Here is a 24,897-nt window from a genome sequence, read left to right as displayed (position 1 = left end):
TCCGTAAATAAATTAATTAATGAATTTCATTATTTTCTTTCATTTATAAAATAATGTTCACTCATCTCTCGATATACGTGGTTTACTTTTACGCGGTCGAGAAAAAAAACAAAAAAAACTCAACTTTTTTTTGACATTTTTTCTTCCAAAATAATCTTTTGGAACCCATCTACCGCGTAAATTGAGGGAAGACTGTACATGCATTTTTATGTGATGTTTCTTAAATGCGACCATATTTGATTTAAGATAAATGAATACGGCCTTCCCACAGGAAACGGTTCGTCACCCCTGCATTTGACAGTCGTAAAAATTGGTTAACCTCAAAATAAGTCTTTGCACGGCAGGTTCGCCACTATCGTTCTAATGCCCAGGCGCAAATATCAAACAAATCTCAACTGTAGCGTGAAAATTCAGAAGCTTCCAAATTTTTTTGATTTATGCATGCAATCCTGCAACTTGCAAGATAATGCAATATGCTTACAAGTTCATTTTCTTGTTATGAGCGCGATAATACGTACTGTCAGCAGTAAATCCATGTAGTATAAACGGGTAATTATGTATAATTATGTATAATATAAGATAATAATTTTATTTGCAACGCAATGGTATATCTGTATGCGTATCACTTCTGCTAAAGCCCGCAATGGACTGCCTGAGTCAGTGAAGCTACAGTTATAATAATTAATAATAAATTTTAGAATATAAGGACAATATTCGGAAAAGGGTTTTTCTTAACCTTTTTCCCTTGAAAGACTTGTTTGAAAAGCGACGGTAAAATATGTAAATTCTACAGCTCGATACTTAGCTATATTATATGTGGGAAAGAGCATTAAGACTTATTACTTACAAGATCCAATCCCAGAAATATAATTAACCAGGAAATTGAGTTATCCTCCCAGATTTCACAAGGTTTTAGTTAAAATAAAAGGTTGGGGAAAAATATCTTTTGAAGAGATAGAATACTAAGAATACTTGACTCTGGAGTAGGGAATCCAATCCATAATATTAGAATTGATTCACATGTTACTACATTAACTTTGAATCGAGACCAGCTTCAGCCTAGAAGCAAAACATCATAAAATATCAGTAACTAGTATCCTAAGTCCTAAGTGTAACCCCCCTCCACCTTTAGTATCCACATTTACATCCACCATCACAATCATTTTGTTACAAAATTTCAGTACACTATGAAAAGCGCTACAGAAATTATTGACAATTTCTCCTCGTCATTTCTTTTTTGCATGCAGCGCTGATTTTCCATATTGTGTCTGTATATGTAACAAACAAAAATAATATAAACGCAGTATTTTGGGTTTCGTTAATGGTTGTGCTTATATTATTATATATATATCAGTAGTTATGTCTAGTTAAAGATTAAAAAAATAAACTGGGTGTAGTAAAAGTAAGCAGCCACACACATACCGCTAAGATTTATTTTTTTAAAGTGCTGTTAGAAAATATTTCGACACGGAGAACATTTCAAGATGAAAAAATTGAAAACCACTGCCGTACTGCTTTACGAGTGAATAAATTAGATTTACATAATATCATGTATGTAGGTGCTGTTCCTTAAAGCAAAAACACGAATCCTTTTGATGATACATATTATTATATTTTAGCTGGGATTTCTTCTGTGTGTTTCTGTTTTACGCATCTGTAAATCTCAGTCTTTATATTCAATGTATATAATATTCACATCTAAGAGTATTATCGTACTGTTATGTCCTAGTGATGAGTAGCTTAAGGAAGTAAGAGATCTGGGTTGGCAGGTCCTGTATGGTTTGATGATATTAACCTTCCTTAAGTTTCTTACCAGAATTGGGACACTCTGTGAAACTCCTTGATGTAATTCTTCACAGTTTTCTTGTACATTTATAGACTGTACGTCTTTGAGGGTAATTTGTCAGGAGATTTACCTTCTAGGATGCTTGAGCGGTGGGCGTTTGTAATTGATTGTGAACACGGCGGAGCAAATAGTGTTTTACGTAAAGTAAAACATTACTATTTATTTCAGTAATAATTTTAGTACAAAGTGTTTGACAGACATAGGTTACGTACTGTACAATGGTTGGAGACTAAAGACAACAGGAGTGACATTCCCTGAGGTTTTATACTATTCTATTTAATGGGTTTTTGACTTGAACAGACTGCACGTGTTCGTTATGATATATGCTTTACATTAACAAGGAATAACATTTATAACATTATTTGACTATGCAGGTGTTCATAAGTGTCTAAACTAATCCAAAAAGATGCACATTTGTGCAATTAATGTAGATAACAAGTTGCTTTACTTCAAGTATTGAACAGAAGCTCGTAAATAATACTGGTAATTACCAGTTAAGTGCATTTTCTATGCTCGCAAAAGCGTGGGACCGATTTAATAATGATGCATTTGTTTAAATCAACATAGTTAAAAATGAGGTATGAATCGCAGGTGTTTACTCCAAAAGGGTGACAACAAATTGCATGAGCTCGTAAATAATATTAATAATTATCACTTAAATATATTTCTTAACTCGTGTCAGCATTTTAAAAGAGGGTAAGAGTATACATCTGTTCAAAAGTATGGATAAGAGTTTTTCTTACTTTGACTTTAAAGTGCTATTTGTATAAAAAATACATATATCATCTTATTTATTACTGCAGGTGTGCATTTTGGTTTAAGACATTATTTTAGTTAATTTACTGCTTTTAGTTTGTGAACTGAATACTGTGAGGTCCTTTTGAACATTACTTAAGTTGACACAGTCAAGTGGGTGCATAAATGTTTATATTATATTATATTGTTTACTTTAAAAGCTTAATGTTTGTATGATGCTATAATCAAATAGCATTGTAAATTAAATAGGTGTGATGTCTTATCAGTGTACACAACAGTACGCAGGCTGTACATGAAGCACATACGAAATATTATACAAAATACGGTCACGTCTTAACAAAATTATGACTGGTCGTAGCAATAGATCCATAGACATTCAATAACATAAATTACTTGAAATTCTAATGGAATCAAGCTCTGTACTATTACATTTAAGTCGTTTTTTGCGACCCAGGTTTCGCCTTTCGGCATCTTCAGGCGTCGTGTACACTCACCAAAGGAAAACAAACACTGACAACGAACACTCTTAACTAGTAAATAAAATTTAACTTTATTTTTTTCAATCACAACTAAAGTGAAATTTGGTGCGGCCACCAGACGTTTCTATAGAACTTTCAATGTCAATTGTGCGGCCACAGTTAAATTTTACGTGAAAACCACTGATCTAGAAGCTGGGAACCTGTAGTTTTAGCCAGCTCTCACATCAAAACTAGTCTCGCCTACAACGTCTCGTTATTCACAAAACACACATTTCCAAATGGAGCTCCACAGATTGGTCAATTGCGACTGTTTCGTTTGAAAATAAACATCTGCTGTTGCAATCGATAAGTTGCATGCTTCTCGGGCTCCGAGTCGAAGAGTCAAAGTCGCATACAAACACCTATGGATTGCTCATTCATATACCGGCTGGCCGATCCCCGCATTCAGATACGTTTCGAAGGCTACGCGCGACTGTCGCTGGCTAGATAGATGTGCGCGGTCTTCACACGCAACACTGGATTGCCTGTGCGGCACACTAGGCGAGTTTAGATGTGAGAGCCGGCTTAAGACCACATGCTGCTTTATCGGCCATTATGTGCAACCTTTTAAATAAATCTAAATGTAGCAGTAAATATTCCTATATTTTCATTAATGTGTTTTTGTTAATATTATGCTATTTTAATCTTAAATATATGAAATAATCATGCCCGACTCAATGCCACAAATACCACATTAAGGGTTGTTTTGACAGTCGCGATTATGTTCCAAATTACAATATAACTTTAAAATGCAACCACTATTCCACTACAGCTATTGTAGACAGGGAACACAAAAATAAGGTAAGTGCCAAGTAGGATACTTCCATGACATTGCATTAAGAAGGTGCGATAATCTATTATAGTAAAATATGGAATAAACTTGAACACGCATTTTAAACCATACCGTTGGATACAATTGATATGTTAATAAAGCTTCCTTTTATTACTAATTGTGAGGATACACCGAATAATATCACGATCTAAAAGAAGAAAAGCACTTTTTTTATAAAACCAACATATAAATTGTACTCTAGAGCTTTCATACTAGCTTAAGAAGAATCTCATCTCATGATGAATATATAACAAATAAATTAAGTGGTTATTTCCCAACGGGGTATGTTAAGAAAATATTTACTGACTTCCGTTTGAATAAGTATTAAATTAAATTATATGTACACAATTTTCCACAACTGGTAATCGAGCTATTTCCGTAAAACATAATTACAGTTTTGATGAATGAATTGATTTATTATTTTTGTTTTTAATTGTTGTTCAAATTGTATTTGTAGATAACTTGCTAGCGTGTATAACTTGATTTTGTTAGTTAAGTGAGAAACAATTTGTTCGACAGTAATAATTAAAGATATGAGGATAATAGAACAAAAATATAATGATTTGACATAACTGGCATGCTAAGTGTCATCTGGGTGTTGACTCTTTGGATAAAGGAAATTACCAATAAATATTTTGTGGTATTCGTATACATAATAAAAGAGTCTATTTTAAGATTATTATTTACTGTTTTAATGTAACGTCGGTGTATTTTTTCATCCATTATATTATTATGTATTCTTCCACAAGGCTATCGTCCATATAATAAATGTTTGGTCACCTTTCCTTTATGGATATTATTATGATGTAACCTAATGTGATTTTATTCGTAAGGGCCAGAAAATACATGATATCTGATAAACAATAACAAAAATATATTTAGAGATTACGTAAATAAGATTGCTAGAATACTGTTATTGTCTTTGAAATATATACTAGAGTGAATCAGAAGGAGGATTTTTTTGTGTTTTATAAAAATAGACGTAACATTAATATAACCAAAGACAATTATTATAATTTCATTTATTTTGTTAACTGTCAATTCATGGTGGAATTGCATTGTATTGTTGTTTTGATTTCAACTGATTCAGTTGAAAATGTCCCACTGAGGCAGACGAAACCGGTCTAATCTATTGATTAAAAGTGGAATAAGTACTACAAAAAAATTGCGTTTTATTAAATAAAAACAACAATATAATTATTGTTATAGTCCTGTTACAAATAAAAACCGATCAATACTTCGCATTGTCGGGCTAATTGGTTTTTCTAATATTCTAGACTATTTTTAATTTATTGTAAGAGCTCTGAAAAATATTAAATTAATGAACGGAAAATACATACAAATAAAGTTTTTAAGCATGGACTCTTAATGTAAGAGAGACACCAAAATTAAGATTACCATAACGTGCATGTTGGACATATAGCGGGAAGACCGCAAAATAAAGTACTGGATAAGGAAGCAGGCATGAGTACGCGATGTGGTAGAAGTAAACAAGCAGATGAAATTTTAATCGTCTGGAAATATTTGTCAGCGAGTGGATAACCGCTGGACAAATCCCGTCATACAGTGGCACCCAAGAGGCACTAAACACCCACAGAGAACCTTCAAAATCTGCTTGATAGACGAATTCATAAAGTTCGATGGTTGTATATGGCAGCAAAGAATTAGGAACTGAGAAGAGTGAATGGAGCCAAGAGAGGCCTTCGTCTATTAGACTATTAGAGGATTGATTTCCGATGCATATCCTTTGCACGCACATAATAATTATTTTAAAATATTGGGTAGGTTTTATAATTTGAAAAAACAAAAAACCAGTGGTAGGGCCATTATATTGGCCACCATTCCTTATTAACCCACCTACCTCAAATCCTTCTCTATTATTGTCGCAAGACCAGGGCGACCAGCTGTTACGGGTAATGAGACGACCGTGATTGCGAATAATATTTAGTTAGCTCGAGTGACATCAAGAAAGCGATCGCGTGCGGGCTTTTTATAGCTTAGGTAGCCATTGTTAATCACTGAGTGACTCAAAACACATATGTTTGACCTATCATCCATCCTGAACTTTTCATCATCCTAAAACATTAATCCCAAAACCAAGTGAAACCGTGAGAATGACATTCCGAACCGCCCGTTTATCAGTGCGTGAGTGCGTGAACACCGAACGGGCTCCAGAGCACGCCAGCCCTCACAACATAAAATGTCAGTGTCTGGTATCCTATATAAACCCCCCCCCTTAGATCCGTAATCCACCAGCATCTTCAAATTACAGTCCACTGCTAAAAGGCGTGACCAACCGGATTATAGTGAAACCGGCTGATAATCGGACTATTTATTCGTATGCAAATTGTTTTTTTTTTCTCTTCATAACAATATAATTATGTGTGCATAACATCCCTATAGAAATGGTCCTCTGTCACTCGAGCATGTTTCATAACAAGTGCTATCAATATTGACACGTTTCGGGGGCGGACCAGACATCAAAAAGAGACCTAAAAGATGCCGCGTGGGAGTGACGGAGCATGGGAAATAATCAATCATACGGAACACAAAAGGCATGGCGGCCCACGAGAGATTATGCCTACAAGATCCGCAGAATAAACATAATTCAATGCCACCCTTTCTAGCAACAATCACTACCGTTTGATTAGGGTGGGCTTACTCGTCACTTTCTGCTGAAATTTCTTTACGAATTAGTCCTTTATTCAATTTTTATATACTACTTATGTTTAGATGTAGTATACTTTCGATAACAGCTGCTTATTTTGGTATTCCCCGAAGATAGAGGCGGGAAATTTTAAATCCTACTTGAAATTAAAATACTATGAATTTTATTTACAGTTATAAATCAAAGCTCAATTTTGTTCTACAAAAGGATTTTTTATTATTTAATATTAACCACAGCCTAAAAATCAAGGTGAAATAAATTAAAAATCTATATAGACATGCTCGCGAGCACTGGGTATAATCAACTAGAGCAAGAAAAATATGAGTCTGTTTAAAGTAGCAAGGGTGTACAATTGGTTGTAATATCATAAAAGAACATTCGTTGTTTGCCATTCTTGGTGGTGTTGAATTGTGTGTCCCTGATAATTACCTTAGAAATCTAGGGCATCCGTTGTTTGTTCTCCCAAGGTGCAGAACTAACCTGCCATTAGTGATACCAATTGGGAGGGCAATAACCATGTTTAATGAAATCGCTTCGGATCTTGATATATTCCACTTACGTGACGGTGAATTTAGGTGGACGTTGTTTTATAAGTTTTAAGATTGGGTCTATCGATAGTTCACTCTATGTGCTTCCATCTACTTTTATTTTTGTTGCTTTATTTTATTTCTTTTTTATTTTATTTCTTATTTTATCAATTATTGTATTAGTCACATTTATCTGTATTTTTGTTTTAAAAATTAACACTTATTTTATGTCATGTCGTGAACGCTTGAATTTGTAATTTTTATGTTCATTATATGTAAAATAAATAAATTTTATTTGATTTGATTTATTCTCCGAAGTTGCAGAACAAACCTGCCTTTTGTAACGCCAATTATTAAGAGGGCAATAACTATATTCAATCAAGTTAATTGGATATTTATATAATATATATTTTATTTTTAACACTACAATAAGCCACGTTGTAACAAAACTGTAGTATATTTAGTAATAGAAGAGAAACAAACACCGAAGTCCAGCGCCTTATGCACTAGACTGCGAGGGTCGCTTTCATGAAGGTGAGTTTAAGTAGACATTATTTTATAAGTTTTTAAGACAAGGTCTACTTAGTTCTTTAGAAGTACTTCCATGTAATTGTTGTATTTATTTTTTTACTCAAATTTCCATGTATTTTTATTTAAATAAAAAATTGTAATTTCGTGAAAGCTTTAAATTTCTAATTTGTCATGTAAAACCCAAAAATTGTATATGTAAAACCTTTGTAACGATAAATACTTGTTAAATCAAACAATGCATATTTTATTATACTGACGTCATTTTATATTCATGTTATTTTATACCGGCTAAAGATATATTATGAAACGCGCTCAAAATATCTATGTTATTTAAATAAATTCCATCCTTATCTTGAAAAGCTCTACATGCAGTTTGCAAACGCTTTTACGACCAAATGCATTTGTTGTTGATGTTTGAACTGTAAAAAGGGATATGGCATGTTTGCAGACAAGCGATTTTAGACGCAAAATTCATAAAGCGGATATGATTTTGCTCAAATTTCGAACTCCAATCGAATTACCATGGAAAGTATCATAAACGTTCAACGATATACATTAACATGAATAATTAATCGATGAACTAGTCTACTCAAAAATTGATAGTAATTATTTAATGATTGAGGCTTTCTCACTTCAATACAGTATCGAGAATGGCCTCTGCAATGACCCCGGAACGTCAAACAAAGACGAAGGAAGAAAATACGGTGATAACCTAAAAATCTATTAAGGTAACAAACGACCGCGAAAGTCTAGTATATCAAACATTATAATATTATCAACCTTTCCCAGTAAATACCTTTGGCAGTGATAAAGGATGTTGGAGATGAATAAACCGGAGGTTGTCGAATGGATTATGATGAGCGTTTATTTACTGATAAATAAAATATAATAACAGGTGTGAAGACTGCCCAGTGCTAGCCGTTCTGATAGTGATCCGAGGCGTATTGGCAGAGTGCTATCTCCCATCAATCGTGACTCGCTATTTTTTAATGAAATGAATATTAGATAAATTGCGGCAAGCTACTACTGATGTAGGTAACAATTGGGTAATATGCAGACTGTCGCATTGCTGTTACCTCGCAGCGTTTCGCTGACGAGGCTCGAGGTTATCGACCCTCACCGACATATGTCACACTTTCAGAATGTACCTACTGACCGTGTATGAATCGAACATTGGGCAATTCGCTGATTACACGTTATTATAATCACAAAGCATTTGATGACACGGCCTGGGGTTGTTGAACTTCACATACTTAAAACAAAATTTAAAAATATTTAAAAAAAAATAATTTCCGTTTTATTGAGGTCCACTAGCTCTGCATTGTTACATAAATAATATTTTCTTTTCTATACGAAAATTCAGTAAGAAGAGAAACAGTTTTGAGTAACGCAAGATAGGCCATTCTTTTCCACGGTGATTGCTAACGTCAGAATACTAACATGGCTTGTATAGGAAGGGAAGATCGATGCTTTTCAGGTATCCATTATTTTTCCCAGAAAAACGTTTTCGTAATAAATATACGCTTCCCCAATTATCATAGGATTACGTTATGTAATGGCATCGTCATAATATTATTAACATATTGTCATATTAAATGTATCGTATAAATATTTTGTATAAAATATTTATTATATAATTATGTACATTATCGAATATTATATCATTAGGTTAAGGGGGGACATGCTCAGCGTAGGTCAAAATGTAACTTTTATTGCATTTTCAAACCATGATCCTGGACATTCCTTAAATGTTGCAGATGATTTTTTTTATATAATTTTGAAGCCTTATTATCTTTTATATTTATTTTAAGCATTTGATGACGACAAAAAGTATTTTTATTACATAAAATAGTGTTCTTTTAAAACTCTCGCTCTAATGTTTTATAATATAGTCATATTTCAGTACATGAATGTGCAGCGGTGTTAAGATTTTTTACATTTATTAATTTTTAAACGCATTTATAAAACCATTAGTATAATTTATGACGAGATGATTTTTGTAAAATATTCACGATAAAAAATTATATTGATAGTCTCTGTGATCCCAAATTTGACAAGAATTAGGCATTTTATTATTCAAAAAATGGGCAAGATTATCACATTTGAAGATAATTTTAAAGATACTTATTATAAGCTAAATATAAAGAAAATAATTACAAGATAAAAAGAACTTTTTATGTACAACGTTTTTAAATTTTCTGTTGAATCATATAAACTTGACTTGACTAGCTTATTAAACGATCAAAAAAATTTGTACTTGATAGAAATACTGAATAATGAAATGTCATTTCATATTGATTTCCATGGCAACGCACGTATATATTATTATTTAATAATTTAGTTGCTAGGACCTCCTAGCAACCAATAATGGTATCGAAATAACTTTTCACACAAAACAGAGTTAACTAAAAATGAATTCAATTCTACTTAAAGATGGCTAAAAGTATTAAAAGAATCATTGGAATCGTGTTCTGATATATTCTAAAAGTTTCAAATGTCTAGCTCGTCGGGAAGTTAGTTAAATATCGATTGCAAGATTTGTACCGGACAAATAAGAATACTACATAAGAAAAACGTTGTAAAATACATACACTGAAATTAAAATATTACACAAGAACCTATTTATATAAATTAAACAGCTGTTGGAAAATAATGTAATTTAATTAAACAAATCGGTTCTGTTTATTGTTAGACTATGTGAATTTTTTAAACTTTTTCTAATACGAGTACGTTTGTTTCTGTAGTATTTTTCGAATTTGTGTTTTTTAAATTATAAGATTATTTACTTAATTTAATAACATTTATTGTTAAATTAGAATAATAAAATTGTGCATGTACTTATGGCATTTAACTCTTTAGTGTGTTTTTCCGGTCTCCTCTTTCTTTCAGTATTGCATTCCCCTTAAGAAGTAGACATTGTGAAGATTCAAATGCGGCCAAGATTATATTCATTTGAAAGTATTGTGTGTCCATCTATACAGGCAACCATTTTAGGTTATATGAATAAAAGTGTATACGAGCTGCTATTTAAAAACAATCAGGACGTAACGACACTACCAGCAAAAAACGATAAGTGAATCTATATACCTTGATAAATTATACCTTATACCTTATACCTTCAATAAAATTTCCGTCAATCCTGCATGGTTGCATAATAATAAATATCAGTGGTGAAAAATGTATGTTGTAGGAAAATAAGCGATGGTTAGTCATATGTAGGGATTGCAATACCGATATTTGAAAACCGGTATTCTAGTATTTATCAATACCGAAATACCGGTTTAAAAATTCAAAATACCGGAATTTTTGGTATTAAGAAAGCACACTCGCTTACGTTTTTGATAAGTTGTGTGCTGCTAAAATTCAAATATAATATTGACTGAATCCTACAGAGGTGAAATAATAATAAAATAAAATTCATATAATTGTCGCGATGAATTAATTATCATAACATTATTTCGAAATAGAAAATATTCGTGACAGATGTTCAATAATTATTCTATAATTATTCTATAATTATTGATGACTGTACAAGCGTTGAGTTTAAGACGCTTTTCCTGCAGCTGGAATTATTTGCACGTGATGAACTAGACGTATTTTGAGGGATTTAGTTAAAAATATCAATATATTCAAATTATTTGTAAAAATCACTAGTTCTACAATATAATGATCAATATATATTTGTAGACGTCAACATAATAAATGTAGGTAGGTGTTTTAAAGAGATTTTAATAGCTATACCTATTCATTGGTAAGTACTTCTGTTTTATAATGTTTATCGAATACTGGTATTCAATTAGAAATACCGAAAACCCGGTATTGACATTTTAATTCAGTATTGATCCCTAGTCATACTTCGGGGCTTCTTCAGTGTTAAGCTGATTCACATTATTACAATCTTCTTCGAGATCGTTCCCTCATGGCTGAGGATCGTGACCACCTAAAAGTTCAATCATCTTCTAAGCGACAAAGACTTTCCACTCCTCTCGGTACTTTGCTTCTCTCAGGGCAGAGTAAAGGCTGTTTCCTATAAGCTCTTTTACTTAGTCATTCCACCATTGAAGCATTCGGCGTCAATTTCGACCTATATTTTACTATTATAAAATAATATCCATTATCTTAAATTATTTAAAGTAGGAAGTTAAATATAATATTCGATTTTCAAATCGAATACCCGACTCTCAAACCAAAAGTTTCAATTGCATAAATAAAACAACCGTGTGTAAAAATGTGTACAACTTGAAATCCTTTTTATTTATATCAAATCGAGCTTCAATATTGGAACCATACCTAAATAAAATTTCATATAAATAAAAAAGGATTTCAAGTTATGCACATTTATATTTTTATAAAAATTTTAATAAAATATAATATTATAAAATATTAAAACTATGAATTAGTCAAAAATCTATTAGATTAAGCTTAGAAAACTTAGTAAATCAAATTTTAATAATAAATATGATATATACGGATGATAAATTGTTGTAAATTATCAAAAAATATCTCAAATTGCACGCTTCTTTTTTCCGCTAGGTGCCTCTGGTAGGTAAAGACATCGTCTTAAGGGCGGACGTGCTCAGCGTGGGTCAAAATGGAGTATTTTTTCTATTTTCAAAGCATGATCCTGGACATACCTTAAACGTTGTAGATAATCTATTTATATAATTTTGAAGCCTTATTTTCTTTTATATTTATTTTAAACATTTGATGACTGCATAAAGTATTTTTATTACATAAAATAGTATTCTTTTAAACCTCTCGCTCTAATGTTTTAGAATATAGTCATATTTCAGTACATAACTGTGCAGTGGTGTTAAGATTTTTAACATTTATTAATTTTTAAACACATGTATAAAACTATCAGTATAATTTATATTGACATTAATATAGTGAAATATTTACGATAAAAAATTATATTGATAATCTCTGTGATCGCAAATTTGACAAGAATTAGGCATTATATTATTCAAAAAATGGGCAAGATTAACACATTTGAAGATAATTTTCAAGATACTTATTATAAGCTATGTCTTTGATCATTCAAGTGTGATAAACATCCTATGAATAATGATTGCTTTATAATTATTATGGACCTAAGAATAAGGTAGTGTTTTTTTGAAATACACCATTTCTTTTGGCATTCCCCAGTGGTTAAGCTACAATATACGGCCGTAGCCATAAATTGAGAAACTAAAATTGAAGTAGGGAGTAAAATGATGTTAACGCGCGTGTTTGAACATGTACCTAACCGAAAATCATATTTTTTTTTAACGGGTGGTATGGTCAAATAATAATAAACATAAACAATATTATAATATAAAAGCTATAATTAGAAGTTTTAGTAAATTCTAATATCATATTTGCTAGAAAATTTTATCTGCCCGTTCGTCCATTTTTTTCTCATTTTAAATCTGTTTTCAATGGGTTAAACGCGTATATTAGGTTTAAATAATAAAAATTGTAAGTCACTTACTAATGTCACTGCATATTTTAAGTAATGTAGCGGCGCGACTTCGAAACGAGACCCATAGATGGCGCGGCCCATTGACTAGACGCCGAACGCGCTATGTACACCGTTTAGGATTTAACTCTATGTGAACACCGTAATTTTTATCTCTCACAGCCTTACAGCCAGTCAGCTTAGTCTGATTAGCTCTGACTCTTTTGGTCATACAGTTTCTCTATTTTTAAACTAATCACATTACACTGTCAAGATTTTTTTCTAGTGATAAGTGTGGTTTCCAGTTGTCAAATGTGATACCTATCTGAACTGAACTAATCCTTTGGCAAATTCATTTGGTTATTTGGTGGATCGAGTCATCTTATTTTGTGTACCGTTTGAAGTATTCTCTGTTATTGTTGATTAATCTCTGTAAACTCTGAATAAATACTAAAACCGGAAGTATTTTTATTTTATAAATAAAAAAAACATAATAGGTATAGTAACTTAGTTAATACATTGTCGTGAGTAAGTCGTTAAATTATATATTTAAAAGTCAGAGAAGACATTAATTATTAAATTACCATTCATTATCAAGTATTGACGACTGTATAGTAATATTTTCCAATATACACCCCATCCCCCGTCCTTCAAAATTGCGACTTGCGACTATCATGTTTGCAATACAAGAATAAATAGAAGCATACATTAATCACTCTGGAAACTAGTTGATCATTATCAGCATAACTCTAAATCTAAAATCAATAAGTATGTACTTACACATAATGAAAAGTAATTATTCTTCTCGGGTGATTGTCCGATAACTTGAAACGGCTGTCCAAGTAATTTCAACGCAGAACTAACGTTAATTTAATTGCTCAAACGTTATTGGATTTCCATCAAGAAATGTCAGATCATATTAGAAATTATTTAGTAAGCTGAAACACAAAAACCGACAAATCATTTTTTATATATTATTTGATATAGCAACTGTTACTGTGTACATTCAGTGTATTCAGTACAAAAATTATACGTATCATTTAATAATCCTGTAACTTTATTGACCATACATAATTTGAAATCAGAATAAAGAATAGAATTATATTTGTCTCTTTTGTTTTTAATCTCTCTCTTTGAACCAAGGTTAGCACCTATCTATTAATTAATAATACCTTGATAATAAAAATAATTACAAGATAAAAAAACTTTTTATATACAACGTTTTTAAATTTTCTGTTGAATTATTATGCTCAATATGCTCACACTTTTACTTGATATGAAGTAAATAAAAAACAAACAAACAAACAAATATAGAATACTAAAATGTCATTTTGATTTCCATAGTAACGCACGTATATATTAATAATTAAGTTGCCAGGACCACCCACTTAGCAACCAATAATAGTGGATTGGATTACGGATTTCTTCCGAAATAACTTTTCATACAAAACAGAATTTACTGAAAATGAATTCAATTCTACTTAAAGATGGCTAAAGGTATTATAATAATGCATTGGCATCGTGTTCTGATATATTCTAAAAGTTTCAAATGTCTAGCTAGTCGGAAAATTAGTTAAAAATCGATTGCAAGATTTGTACTGGACAAACAACCACCGGACGGACAAACAAGAATACGAGCTAATAAAAACGTAAAAAATAAGAAAACACGGTTGCCAATATCAACCGAATTTTAAGTGACACCTCTAATTCATATTATAATGCTGCATAATTCGTAAATCGTCACCCGTAAGTTATATTCGCTATAAACATTTTTATTTTCAATAAATATATTTTTGAGGTCTTCGGTATTTGGTGGGATGAGGTGTAGCTTGCAATGAAGATGATATTGGTGATAATTGGTAAAGTCTCCATATAGATCAACAAGCTAAACCAAGAGTGCCAGATTTATTTTACTGACGCGAGCTCTGAGAACTACTCAATGCCAAGAAAGATTGAGCCAGACCAGGATGAATTCTAATGCCTGACGCCAAAATGTTAAGTTATCATCACGATTATTAGTGATGAAGTCTCCACAAAGAAGATTAAATATATTTCATTTACACAATCTCGTCTGAACATAGAGTAATCCAACAACTACGGTTTACAATCGAATAGATGGCGTGACTCCATTGACGAGCAGTTAATGTGTTTGAATTATAATAAAACTTAGTTATAATTTTAGACTCCCGACAAATGTATATATTTAAACAGATATTTTAACATTTAACCAAAATTAAACATATACTTACGAAATTATACTGTTATATACATTAAACTCAATTACAGAAGGTAGGCTATGAGTTTATATGCTAGGATTTATATGCTAGTGCATGTTTTGTTAGGGTGTATGCACAGACACGAGAGTTTCACAGAAATGTTTTGAAAGACACAGAATCCAAAAATAAAATTTTATTGTGTATATAAATGCATATTTGAGACATTAGTGCATATTTTAGGGCTTTTGCATTTATACTTTTATTTTTTTTAATTATTTTATCAAAATATATTTAAATTAGGTAGGTTAGGTGCACTTGCATTTTTTTATTGGTATCCCAGAAAGTCAACTCGGGCACTTTTATTTAAATTTTGCCCAATCACCTCTGTGGACTTTGAGAGGTCGTTTTCCGCATATAAAGAAAATACTGACAGATTTGCGGAAAAATTAAATGTCTAAAAACACTGAAAAGAGATATTTTTTAACTTATTTTTTCGGACAAAAAAAGAGCAAATAATATTTAGTACTACCTAGTTAAGTATGTTTTTTTGTTTTTTTAAGTGGTGTTAAGTTTACATTGCATTTCTTATTCAATTATTTTTAGTTAAACAAACTTTTTGAAAATTGTAATTATTAATTAATTTTATATTGATTATTTGTGTTTTTTTGTTATTGTATTATATTGATTAAGATTATTAATTTGTTATTCGATTCTATATCAGTAATATTGGGTGAAATGAGTAATTACAATTTTTTTCATAAACAATGTCAATTTTTAACTACATATTTTTTCAGTTTTAGTGCATATTTTAATGATTTTAAGTGCATACGTGCATGCATATAATCATGTTTTTTGTTGCATATAAATCCGCTGCCTAGTTATGAGTATAGTTGAATATTTCTCCTATCCCACAAATAACATAATGGCATGGTTTCCAATATTCCAGTAAGACAGATGAATATTATCTAACCATCTGCGACGAGAAGTGCCTATTGATTTTCATTCGAACTTTGTTTATTTTAGAATTGCGAGATAAAAATCAAATGGTCTGTTTTGTTCAAATTTATCTCAAACATAATAATATTATATCACCTCATACACCTTGGCGATTTATTATTCTGTTGGTAACAATAGATATTAATTTTTCAGTTCTAAATATCCACATAATCTGTTTTGACCGAGATTTGACATGTACACTTAAAGCCGCCTATCATAAAATCAAATTACCTACTTTAATATTGAATCGTGATTCCGCGAAAGTTATTTTCGTTTAAAAAATATGCCTAAATCATATTTGTTGCGAGGGTAAAATACTAAGAGCTCGCTCAAAATGTTTATCAACATTGTCATTTTCCCCGAATATTCCAAGAGTGGCGTTTAATAAAATATGAATAAGTTCGCCTTCGGAAGTTATTAAAAACTTACAAAGTAATCTGTCTGATTACACTTAAGATGTTTTAATTTGAAAATAAAACTCTAATCTTTTTTAAATTTTATCAGATAATATAAAATCCCCCAAGTCAAGCTTCTATAAGTACTTTCGATCTCTGGCAGATAATCTAGATATGAAATTATAATAGGTGTTCAAAACTTTTTAGTAATATTCTATCTACACAGTTAATTTAAAACTTACTTAGTAGTTTTTCAGTACCTACTTACGAGTGTCGAAATAAATTTTACTTGTACTAAGTTTACTTGAAATATTTTTTGAACAAATACTGCCAGTAAATTCAATGTTAAATGAATTAATATACACGTGATTTAAGAATGTTAGAATTTTATTATTGAAATAATATGTAATTCATCATTTTGAAAAACAGTGTATTTACATATTAATATTATAAAAATAGTCGTTTTTCAATCTGACATTCTTACTACAGAATTTGTTGCTTAGACCGGTTAATAATTAGGGTAATTGATTACAAAATTTGACTGACAAAAATTAAAAGTTGTTAAGCGCTTCAAGATGTAAAAACTACTAATTTCTTTCGTCCTAATTAGCATTGGCTCGAATCCATTTTTTTCTAGAAGGTATTATAATCTAATATATATATATATTACTTGTTCTCATATAGCAGGGGTGGCGAAATTATGGCACGCGAGATGAATTTGCATGGCACGCGTTTGAAGAGAAAAAAATACCTATAATAATAATAAATTACGAATCGCATAGTATAAAAAATAGCAGGCAAATACTCTTCAAGAATAAGCATTACGTTTAATGAAAATATATAATTGCATTGGTCGGTCCTTACAGTTTATGTATCACAAATAATATTATCACACTATCCTCTTCAGGCGGCGGAAGATGCCGCGCTGCAAACCTCTAATTTTGATCGATTTACGATGCTTGAGACCACTGTAGCGAGAGAATGCCCCATCTGATCGGAGCAATTCTCAAATCAATTTGTAAGATAAGAACCAAACTAATCAATACATAAACAAACAATTTCATGTATGACCACTAAAAATAACTGCACCAAATAAGAAATAAAACTCGGTGGAGCTAGTAGTAGTAATTCTGGCAGACAGTTTCAAAATTGGTGGACCAAAATGTATGGCGTAATTAAAAAAAGTGACAAAACTATACGTGTGCTACGTTCTGTGAGTGGTATCTAGAAAATCAACAATTTTTTAGATAAATAGATTTTCAAAATTATTTTCTCATGAAAAACTGCTCGGCACGTCAGACAGTTGAAAAATAATATTTGGGAAATTTTGGCACGCGTACATAAAATGGTTCGCCAACCCTGACATATAGTATTTGATTCATATCTACAATGAGTTGGAAAAATTACTAAGAATCATTTTTAAAAATATTTGATTAAACAGAATTATAATTTTCAGACAAATAAAAAAGGTATTCAAATTCTTTTTAAAAAAAATACAACATAGTTATTTAAAAAATTAAAATACCCGCTATGAGCAGATTGATTAAATGAGCCTTATATATTACTGAGCCAATAATTTAACTCAATGAAGGGATTAAGAATCGATGAAGAAGGCAAAAATTCAGACAGTTGACCATTGTTGACAACAGTAGTTGTTGAGAACAAAAGTAGTTGACATTATTTGACTGAAACAGTTGCAGTTGACCAAAATAGTAATATACTTTAGAATAAAGACAATAATATAGGTACTTTATAATAATATAAGTCCATGATAATTACATAAATAAATTCGTAATCTTCGTGTATGAGGGCTATTTTTTACGCACAAGGTGTCAATTATTTTATTCTGAACTTGTCTAAGTGTCTAAAAACTATCAATACATGTCGATACTGCTTTTATTATCATGTGTTCATTTATAGACGCAACCCACATCATATTTTGAAATTATTTTTAATTAATTCAATCCTAAATTCGAAACATTAAATTTAGTAATTTTTAGTGTGTGCCATAACACCTAATTAGGTAAATTTATGACAATTCCGACATAGTGAATTAATTATTGACAGAATTCCATCATTAATATTGTATATAATTCAGATATGGTCAACAAGTCGATCGTAAAGTAAATATTTTATTGTATAAGATATTGTATGCCCTATGTCTATTATCTACATTTTCAAAAGCCAAATGAGAAATAAGCAGACTTTACAAAACGCATAAATTTATGTGTTTTGAATTTAAAAGTGAAACGAAGAAATAAAATAATAATCTACCATATCTACCATTATTTATAACTTAAATTAATATAAATCAAATACTGCCAACAAAAAACGTGAATCACTTTGCAATTAACTATAGATATAGATAACAGTATATAAAAATATTTGGTACTGTTCGGTTATACGGAATACAGCGGAAAACACATTTTGAAAATAGCCGATAAACTGGATTATTTGTTAGGTTAACCTAACCAAATCTAACCTAACCTAACCCAACCTAACCCAACCTAACCTAACCTAAACTAACCCAAACTAACAAATAATCCAGTATATCGGGTATTTTCAAAATGTGTTTTCCGCTGTATTCCGTATAACCGAACAGTACCAAATATTTTAATTTTACCGTTGAAAAATATGCTGTATAAATTAACAACGCTCCGTTTTTTTTAATCAGTACCTACATTTATTATTATTAGATTTATATATATATAACTCGCATATGTAAAAAAAAACATAAAATGTAACATACCTACTAGTAAATAGCTACATAAATACAATGTTTTCTAGTAATAAGTAAATTCAGTTGCTTATCGTGATAGATTTTTGGGTTTCCACCGTGTGTACTTCTTCCTTCTTTCCTCGACTTTTCGGGCTCTTTGCAGAGGCCATTATCAAGAGATATGTGTTATAATGAAGTGTAATGTAGGTGTATGAATGCAAACGTCGCACTAAGAATGCCAAAATGAATTCGTTTAGATAAGGAACAGAATATGTTAAGACCAGTAAACGACTCGCACCCTTGGGATTCGGCCGGTGTGTACCAGTTAAGCTATCGCGGAGCCCAAAAAATATATAGCTAAACTTCTCTAATGGTAAAAAAGCGCATGAGTGAACACGAGAAGGCATACCGACTTAAACACTACGATGTTAGCAATTACCGAGCACTCAATGGATACAGGACACAAATTTTACTTCAAAACCAAGATCCTGGGTCGGAATAAGGGATATTTCTCACAAAAATGATGCTTCTACAAACATTAGTTTTGGACCCTGAAGGCAAGAGAACGGAAGGCAATTGATGCCTTTGAGATGTGGTGTTGGCGCCGAATGCTTCGCATTTCTTAGACGGAGCACAGGACGAACCAGTAAATCATCCAGAGACTTAAGATAAAGGAACGGCTCTCGACGATATGTCTGAGAAGAATTCTGTAGTTGTTTGGACATATTGTCAGGCGCGGACCGGACAACCTGGAGGGACTGGTAGTTTTGTGTAGCCTCCAGGGAAGGCGAAGCAGAGGAAGAGCGTCTGCGCGATGGAGCGACCAAGTGAAAGAGCTGACTGGGAGCACCATCCATTCTGCCCTGAGAGAAGCGGAAGATCGAGAAGGATGGAAAGTCTTGGTCGCTCAAAGGATGGCGAAATTTATATGTGGTCACGATCCTCAGCCATGAGTGCACGACCAAAAAGAGAGATGTGGGTGAATACAATTTAATGTTTTTTCCAGTCATTATGACGTATTGTTATTTATTATCTAATTATCTATTACTGGCATCAAAATGTTTTATAATATTATAATCAATAATATGTACTAGTTCACAAATATGTTCATGTATAATAATCTCTAATATGTCATCATAATATATATGACAAGATTGCTCACAAAACCAAACTGGCATTTATAGGGCAGTTTGTAGTATTTATTGTAGTTTGGGCGCCTGAATAGTTAATCGTAAAGTGTTCAACCAATATATGCTACCAACGATCACATAAGCATGTAAAAAATTGACTCTTAATCTTAATGTAAGAGAAATCCAAAAATTATGAGAAGCGCAATGCAGCATATAATAGTGTATGTTGGGCATAACGCGTAAATCTGATAAAATAAACTAATGGATAAGGACACAGTTAAGAGTACGCGATATGATATAGGTCGCTAAGTATGCGAAATGGCAATGGGTTGGATATGTCGTTTGATGAGTGGACAACCGCCGGATTAATGTCATACAGTGTTACCCAAGAGACACTAAACGTCCACAGGGATGCCTAAAACCTCATGTATAGACGAAATCATACAGTTCGGTGGATGTACGTGGTAGCAAAGAACAAGGGAGCTGAGAACGGCTTTCATCAAGCTGTGGATCAACCCCGGCTGATGATGATGATAAATATAATATTATATATTAAAAAAAAACAATTATTATACATTTTTGAAGTTGAAAAAATCGACTTTAAGCTTTAAAAAGGCGTAAAATCATTTAAGTAGATACCTAAAATTCCATCATACAATAGCTATAAAAATAATTTCGGTTGTAATCCGACCATTATCACAACAATCTATATTATATATAGTATTGAGTCTTGACATTTTGAATAATATGGTCTTGTTATACCTGACCAAAAAAATAATATATTTTTAGTGTTCAAAGGACGATAAGTTAAGCCAAACCATTCAAATTAAGATACCTACGATATAAAAAACAATCGGTGTGTGTACTTATGTACGCGCGTTAGAAGTTATACTTCTTTGGCGTAACAAAACAAAAACAAAACTTGTGATAACATAGATTCTTTGACTAGCTCTTAATTATCTTGTTAAATTACACACTCAAGAAAAAGAACCGCTTATTGGAACGCCGTTGGTTTATTTCTAAACACTTTAAATTATATTACTAAAATCCAGATCATAAATTGGGCCTCGGATCGGTCGCGAAGCCACTGAGGCCCAATAAACTCAGAAGAGGTTAATAAAAAACCCAAAAGGCACTACCACAGATTCACACTAGATATAACGGGGATGGCTATTACTAGTCGGCGCCCCATATGTTATGCCATTATCCCAAGCAAGCAGCAGATTCATCGTTGTTTTCATTGTTAAAGTAACAACTGCCACTATGACGTTTAATAGTTTGTTTACGTAAGGAATTACAAATGGCCGACAATAATAAATTCGCTGCCTAATTAACGGAACAATTCTAAACTATAATATTATACCGTATAATCGTCAGGATTGGAGTATTATACTGTGGCGTAATGGTAGTGCGTTCGGATGATAACCGAATAATCGGTGGTTCGAATCCAAGTTGAATAAATAAATTGTGTGTTACATGTCACACGCCAAAAATACACTTTGATCTGATTTTCCAAACGCGCCTAAAGAAGTATAACTTCAATAATAATAATTTTTCATAGACAGGAATCCATCAAATGTGTAATCAAATGTAAGACTACATATTACGTAGAAGTTACATTGGTACTGTTCGGTTATACCGGAGCCAGCGGAAAACGCATTTTGAAAATAGCCGATAAACTGGATTATTTGTTAGGTTAACCTAACCAAACCTAACCTAACCTAACCTAACCTAACCTAACCCAACCTAACCGAACCTAAACTAACCCAAACTAACAAATAATCCAGTTTATCGACTATTTTCAAAATGCGTTTTCCGCTGGCTCCGGTATAACCGAACAGTACCGTTACATTTTTCTTGTTTCATATAATCATATAAATATGACATATTTATATTACTAGGTATATGAAACAATTATTTTACATTGTATGTAATAATATAAAAAATGTCCCTAAAGAATATCGTTAATTACATGTCACTTGTAATCTTTTAATCTCCAGCTTGTCAATTATTGATTTTGGTACTATTGAGTACGAATAGTGCGAGTCATATTATTATTATCACAAATGACGTGCTGAAACCATTGACCTTTCAATACATACAGAATCTGAATAATAAAAGGGCCCTCGTAAACGAATCTACAATTCTCGGTATTCTCGTACGAATTTTATTCGTTCGTATACAGATGGACATCTTGAAAATTTATTTATATTGCAATAATGGTTAATAATAAAAATTCAATATTTGTGCGGCCCGTAAGCATTGGGTTAATATTATAATAAATTAAAACTTTCATACTTACAATTAAATTAAACTCCTGGGAGTGGTGATCTCGCTGATGAAAAATGTTCCACTGGTGAGTCCTCAGATATAAGATGAAGCCGCACGGTCTCTCCATGAGGACTATAGCTGGCGCCCAAGACTACCTGTTCTACATCTACCCTGCTCTCCTTCCTCTCGTCGCCGTTCTTGATTGAAGGAACCCGGTGCGTTGAAGAAGGCAGTAGACTCTCTTGAATAGTTTCGTTGTTTCCATTACAGGTTTTCTCTGATCGATAACCCCCCAGTCGTCCCGCCTGGGTGCCATTCCTCCCCCCTGCGGTCGGGTCAAAACAAGGCAAAACCTGTTTGAACTCTTTACGAAAGTTCTCGTTCAGCCAAGCGTACAAAAAGGGGTTGTAACACGTAGACGACATAGCCAAAGAGTGGGCCAGGAAAAAGCTTAGATAATAATACTTCATAGTTTGGATCGGTATGTAGAAATCTGAAGAGATGTTTATAAGATTTAAAGGTAACCAAGATACTCCAAATATTGTCACCATAGATATTAACATTCTATTTGTTCTTCGTTTTCTATCTCTATCTGCTTCTTCTTTTCTTGTATTCTTACTTCCTGGCTTTGCCTTTGCTCGTTCGTTCAATTTCCGACTTACTTTTGTATAAGTAAACGCGATGATTAAAAATGGTAATAAAAATTGCATGGTAGCTGTCAGTCCGCCGAAAATCTTTCGAAATTTTTCAGAAGGCCAAGCCTCTTCGCAAAGTACTGTAGTTTCGTCTTGAAGTATATCCATATAAAGTCCGTATGGAAATGTCACCAATAGAGAAAAAGTCCATATAGAAATTATTATCCATATACATGAAGTAAGCTTCATTCTTGGGTGAAATGGGTAAATTATTACAAAGAATCTATCGATCGCTATTGATGTTAGGGTTAGAGTTGAAATATAGACGCTTGTTCCTTGAGCGTATGGCATTACGTGACAGAGCAATCGCCCAAAAATCCACCTCCCTAGGAACGTATAAAGGGGTGTAAGAGGCACTGCAAAAATACACAAAAGTATATCAGATAGAGCAAGATTTGTTATAAACATATTCGTAACTGTCTGCATTGCACGGTTTCTAAATACCACGTAGCACACTAAAACGTTTCCGAAGATCCCCAACACAAATATTATGGTGTAAAGTACACAGAATATAGCTTGCACAAATTTGGTTTCAATGATGTCGTCCTTCGTAGCGTTTTCCGCGATATCCTCCAAATAGGTGGTCACTGGCGTAGAGGTCTCTACGGCGTAGGCCGTAGAGGCCACCCCCGTCCATACGAGTGAGTCGTTCATTTCGCTGCCCTTCACGTTACACTGAGCATTATCATAGCCACGTGGTTTTGAATACTTCGCGTATAATATGCGCTCTTACATATTTAGCATTTACATTACGATATTTTTTGAACTCAAAACCGTTTATGACAAAGAATAATTTTAGTGAGATTTTTTAATATTACTCTAGATTACAGCCATTTTTTTAGTTTAATAAACAACTTAATAATGATTTATTGTATTATATTTTATGTCTAAATAATAAATAAATAAATTTTATATGTATTTTAAATCTTTATGTTATTGATTATTTATTTTAATTCATGTAAAGAATCACTCAAATTGTCATGTTTTATATATAATTAATGATATTTTTAGTCGTTTATTATGTATTAAAGATTTTAAAATTTAAATTATAAAAAAAATATTAGGGAAACTTTTTAACACTCGTATTTTAAACACAATTTGACGGTTTTTATGTCTATGTTAAGATAAGAATTTAATTACCAAGTTTTTAAATTTCATTTGACGTTATATGATTGCATTTGAAATGGAACGACTCGGTAGAGTTGGACGGTACGTCAAGTTGGCGGTTCCATTTTGTCCTGCCGCCGCTAATTGGAATTTCAAACTTCCGAAGCTGCGTAGAATCTGAAACAAAACAAAGCAAAAACCGCATTATTATCTACTCAAAACAACTTAAAACGTTTAGGCAATTTCTTTT

At 32.0% G+C, this 24,897-nt stretch overlaps 1 protein-coding gene across 1 annotated transcript in view; it reads right to left on the bottom strand.

Moving 5' to 3' along the window:
• Positions 1 to 24,398, bottom strand: part of sNPF-R (short neuropeptide F receptor) — a 96,058-nt gene extending 71,660 nt beyond the window's left edge. The window contains exon 1 of the mRNA XM_085960125.1: positions 22,877 to 24,398. Coding sequence (XP_085816251.1) covers positions 22,884 to 24,194 — 1,311 coding nt within the window. The 5' untranslated portion in view covers positions 24,195 to 24,398 and the 3' untranslated portion in view covers positions 22,877 to 22,883. The remainder of the gene's footprint in view (positions 1 to 22,876) is intronic.
• Between the last annotated feature and the right edge of the window lie 499 nt (positions 24,399 to 24,897).

This window comes from Rhyacophila brunnea, unplaced genomic scaffold (assembly GCF_057557595.1).
Source record: "Rhyacophila brunnea isolate RB1 unplaced genomic scaffold, BYU_Rbru_1.0 scaffold_9, whole genome shotgun sequence".
NCBI classification, from domain to species: domain Eukaryota; kingdom Metazoa; phylum Arthropoda; class Insecta; order Trichoptera; family Rhyacophilidae; genus Rhyacophila; species Rhyacophila brunnea.
Note: the sequence above shows the minus strand (reverse complement) of the source record. Positions and strands in the feature narration are given on the sequence as shown.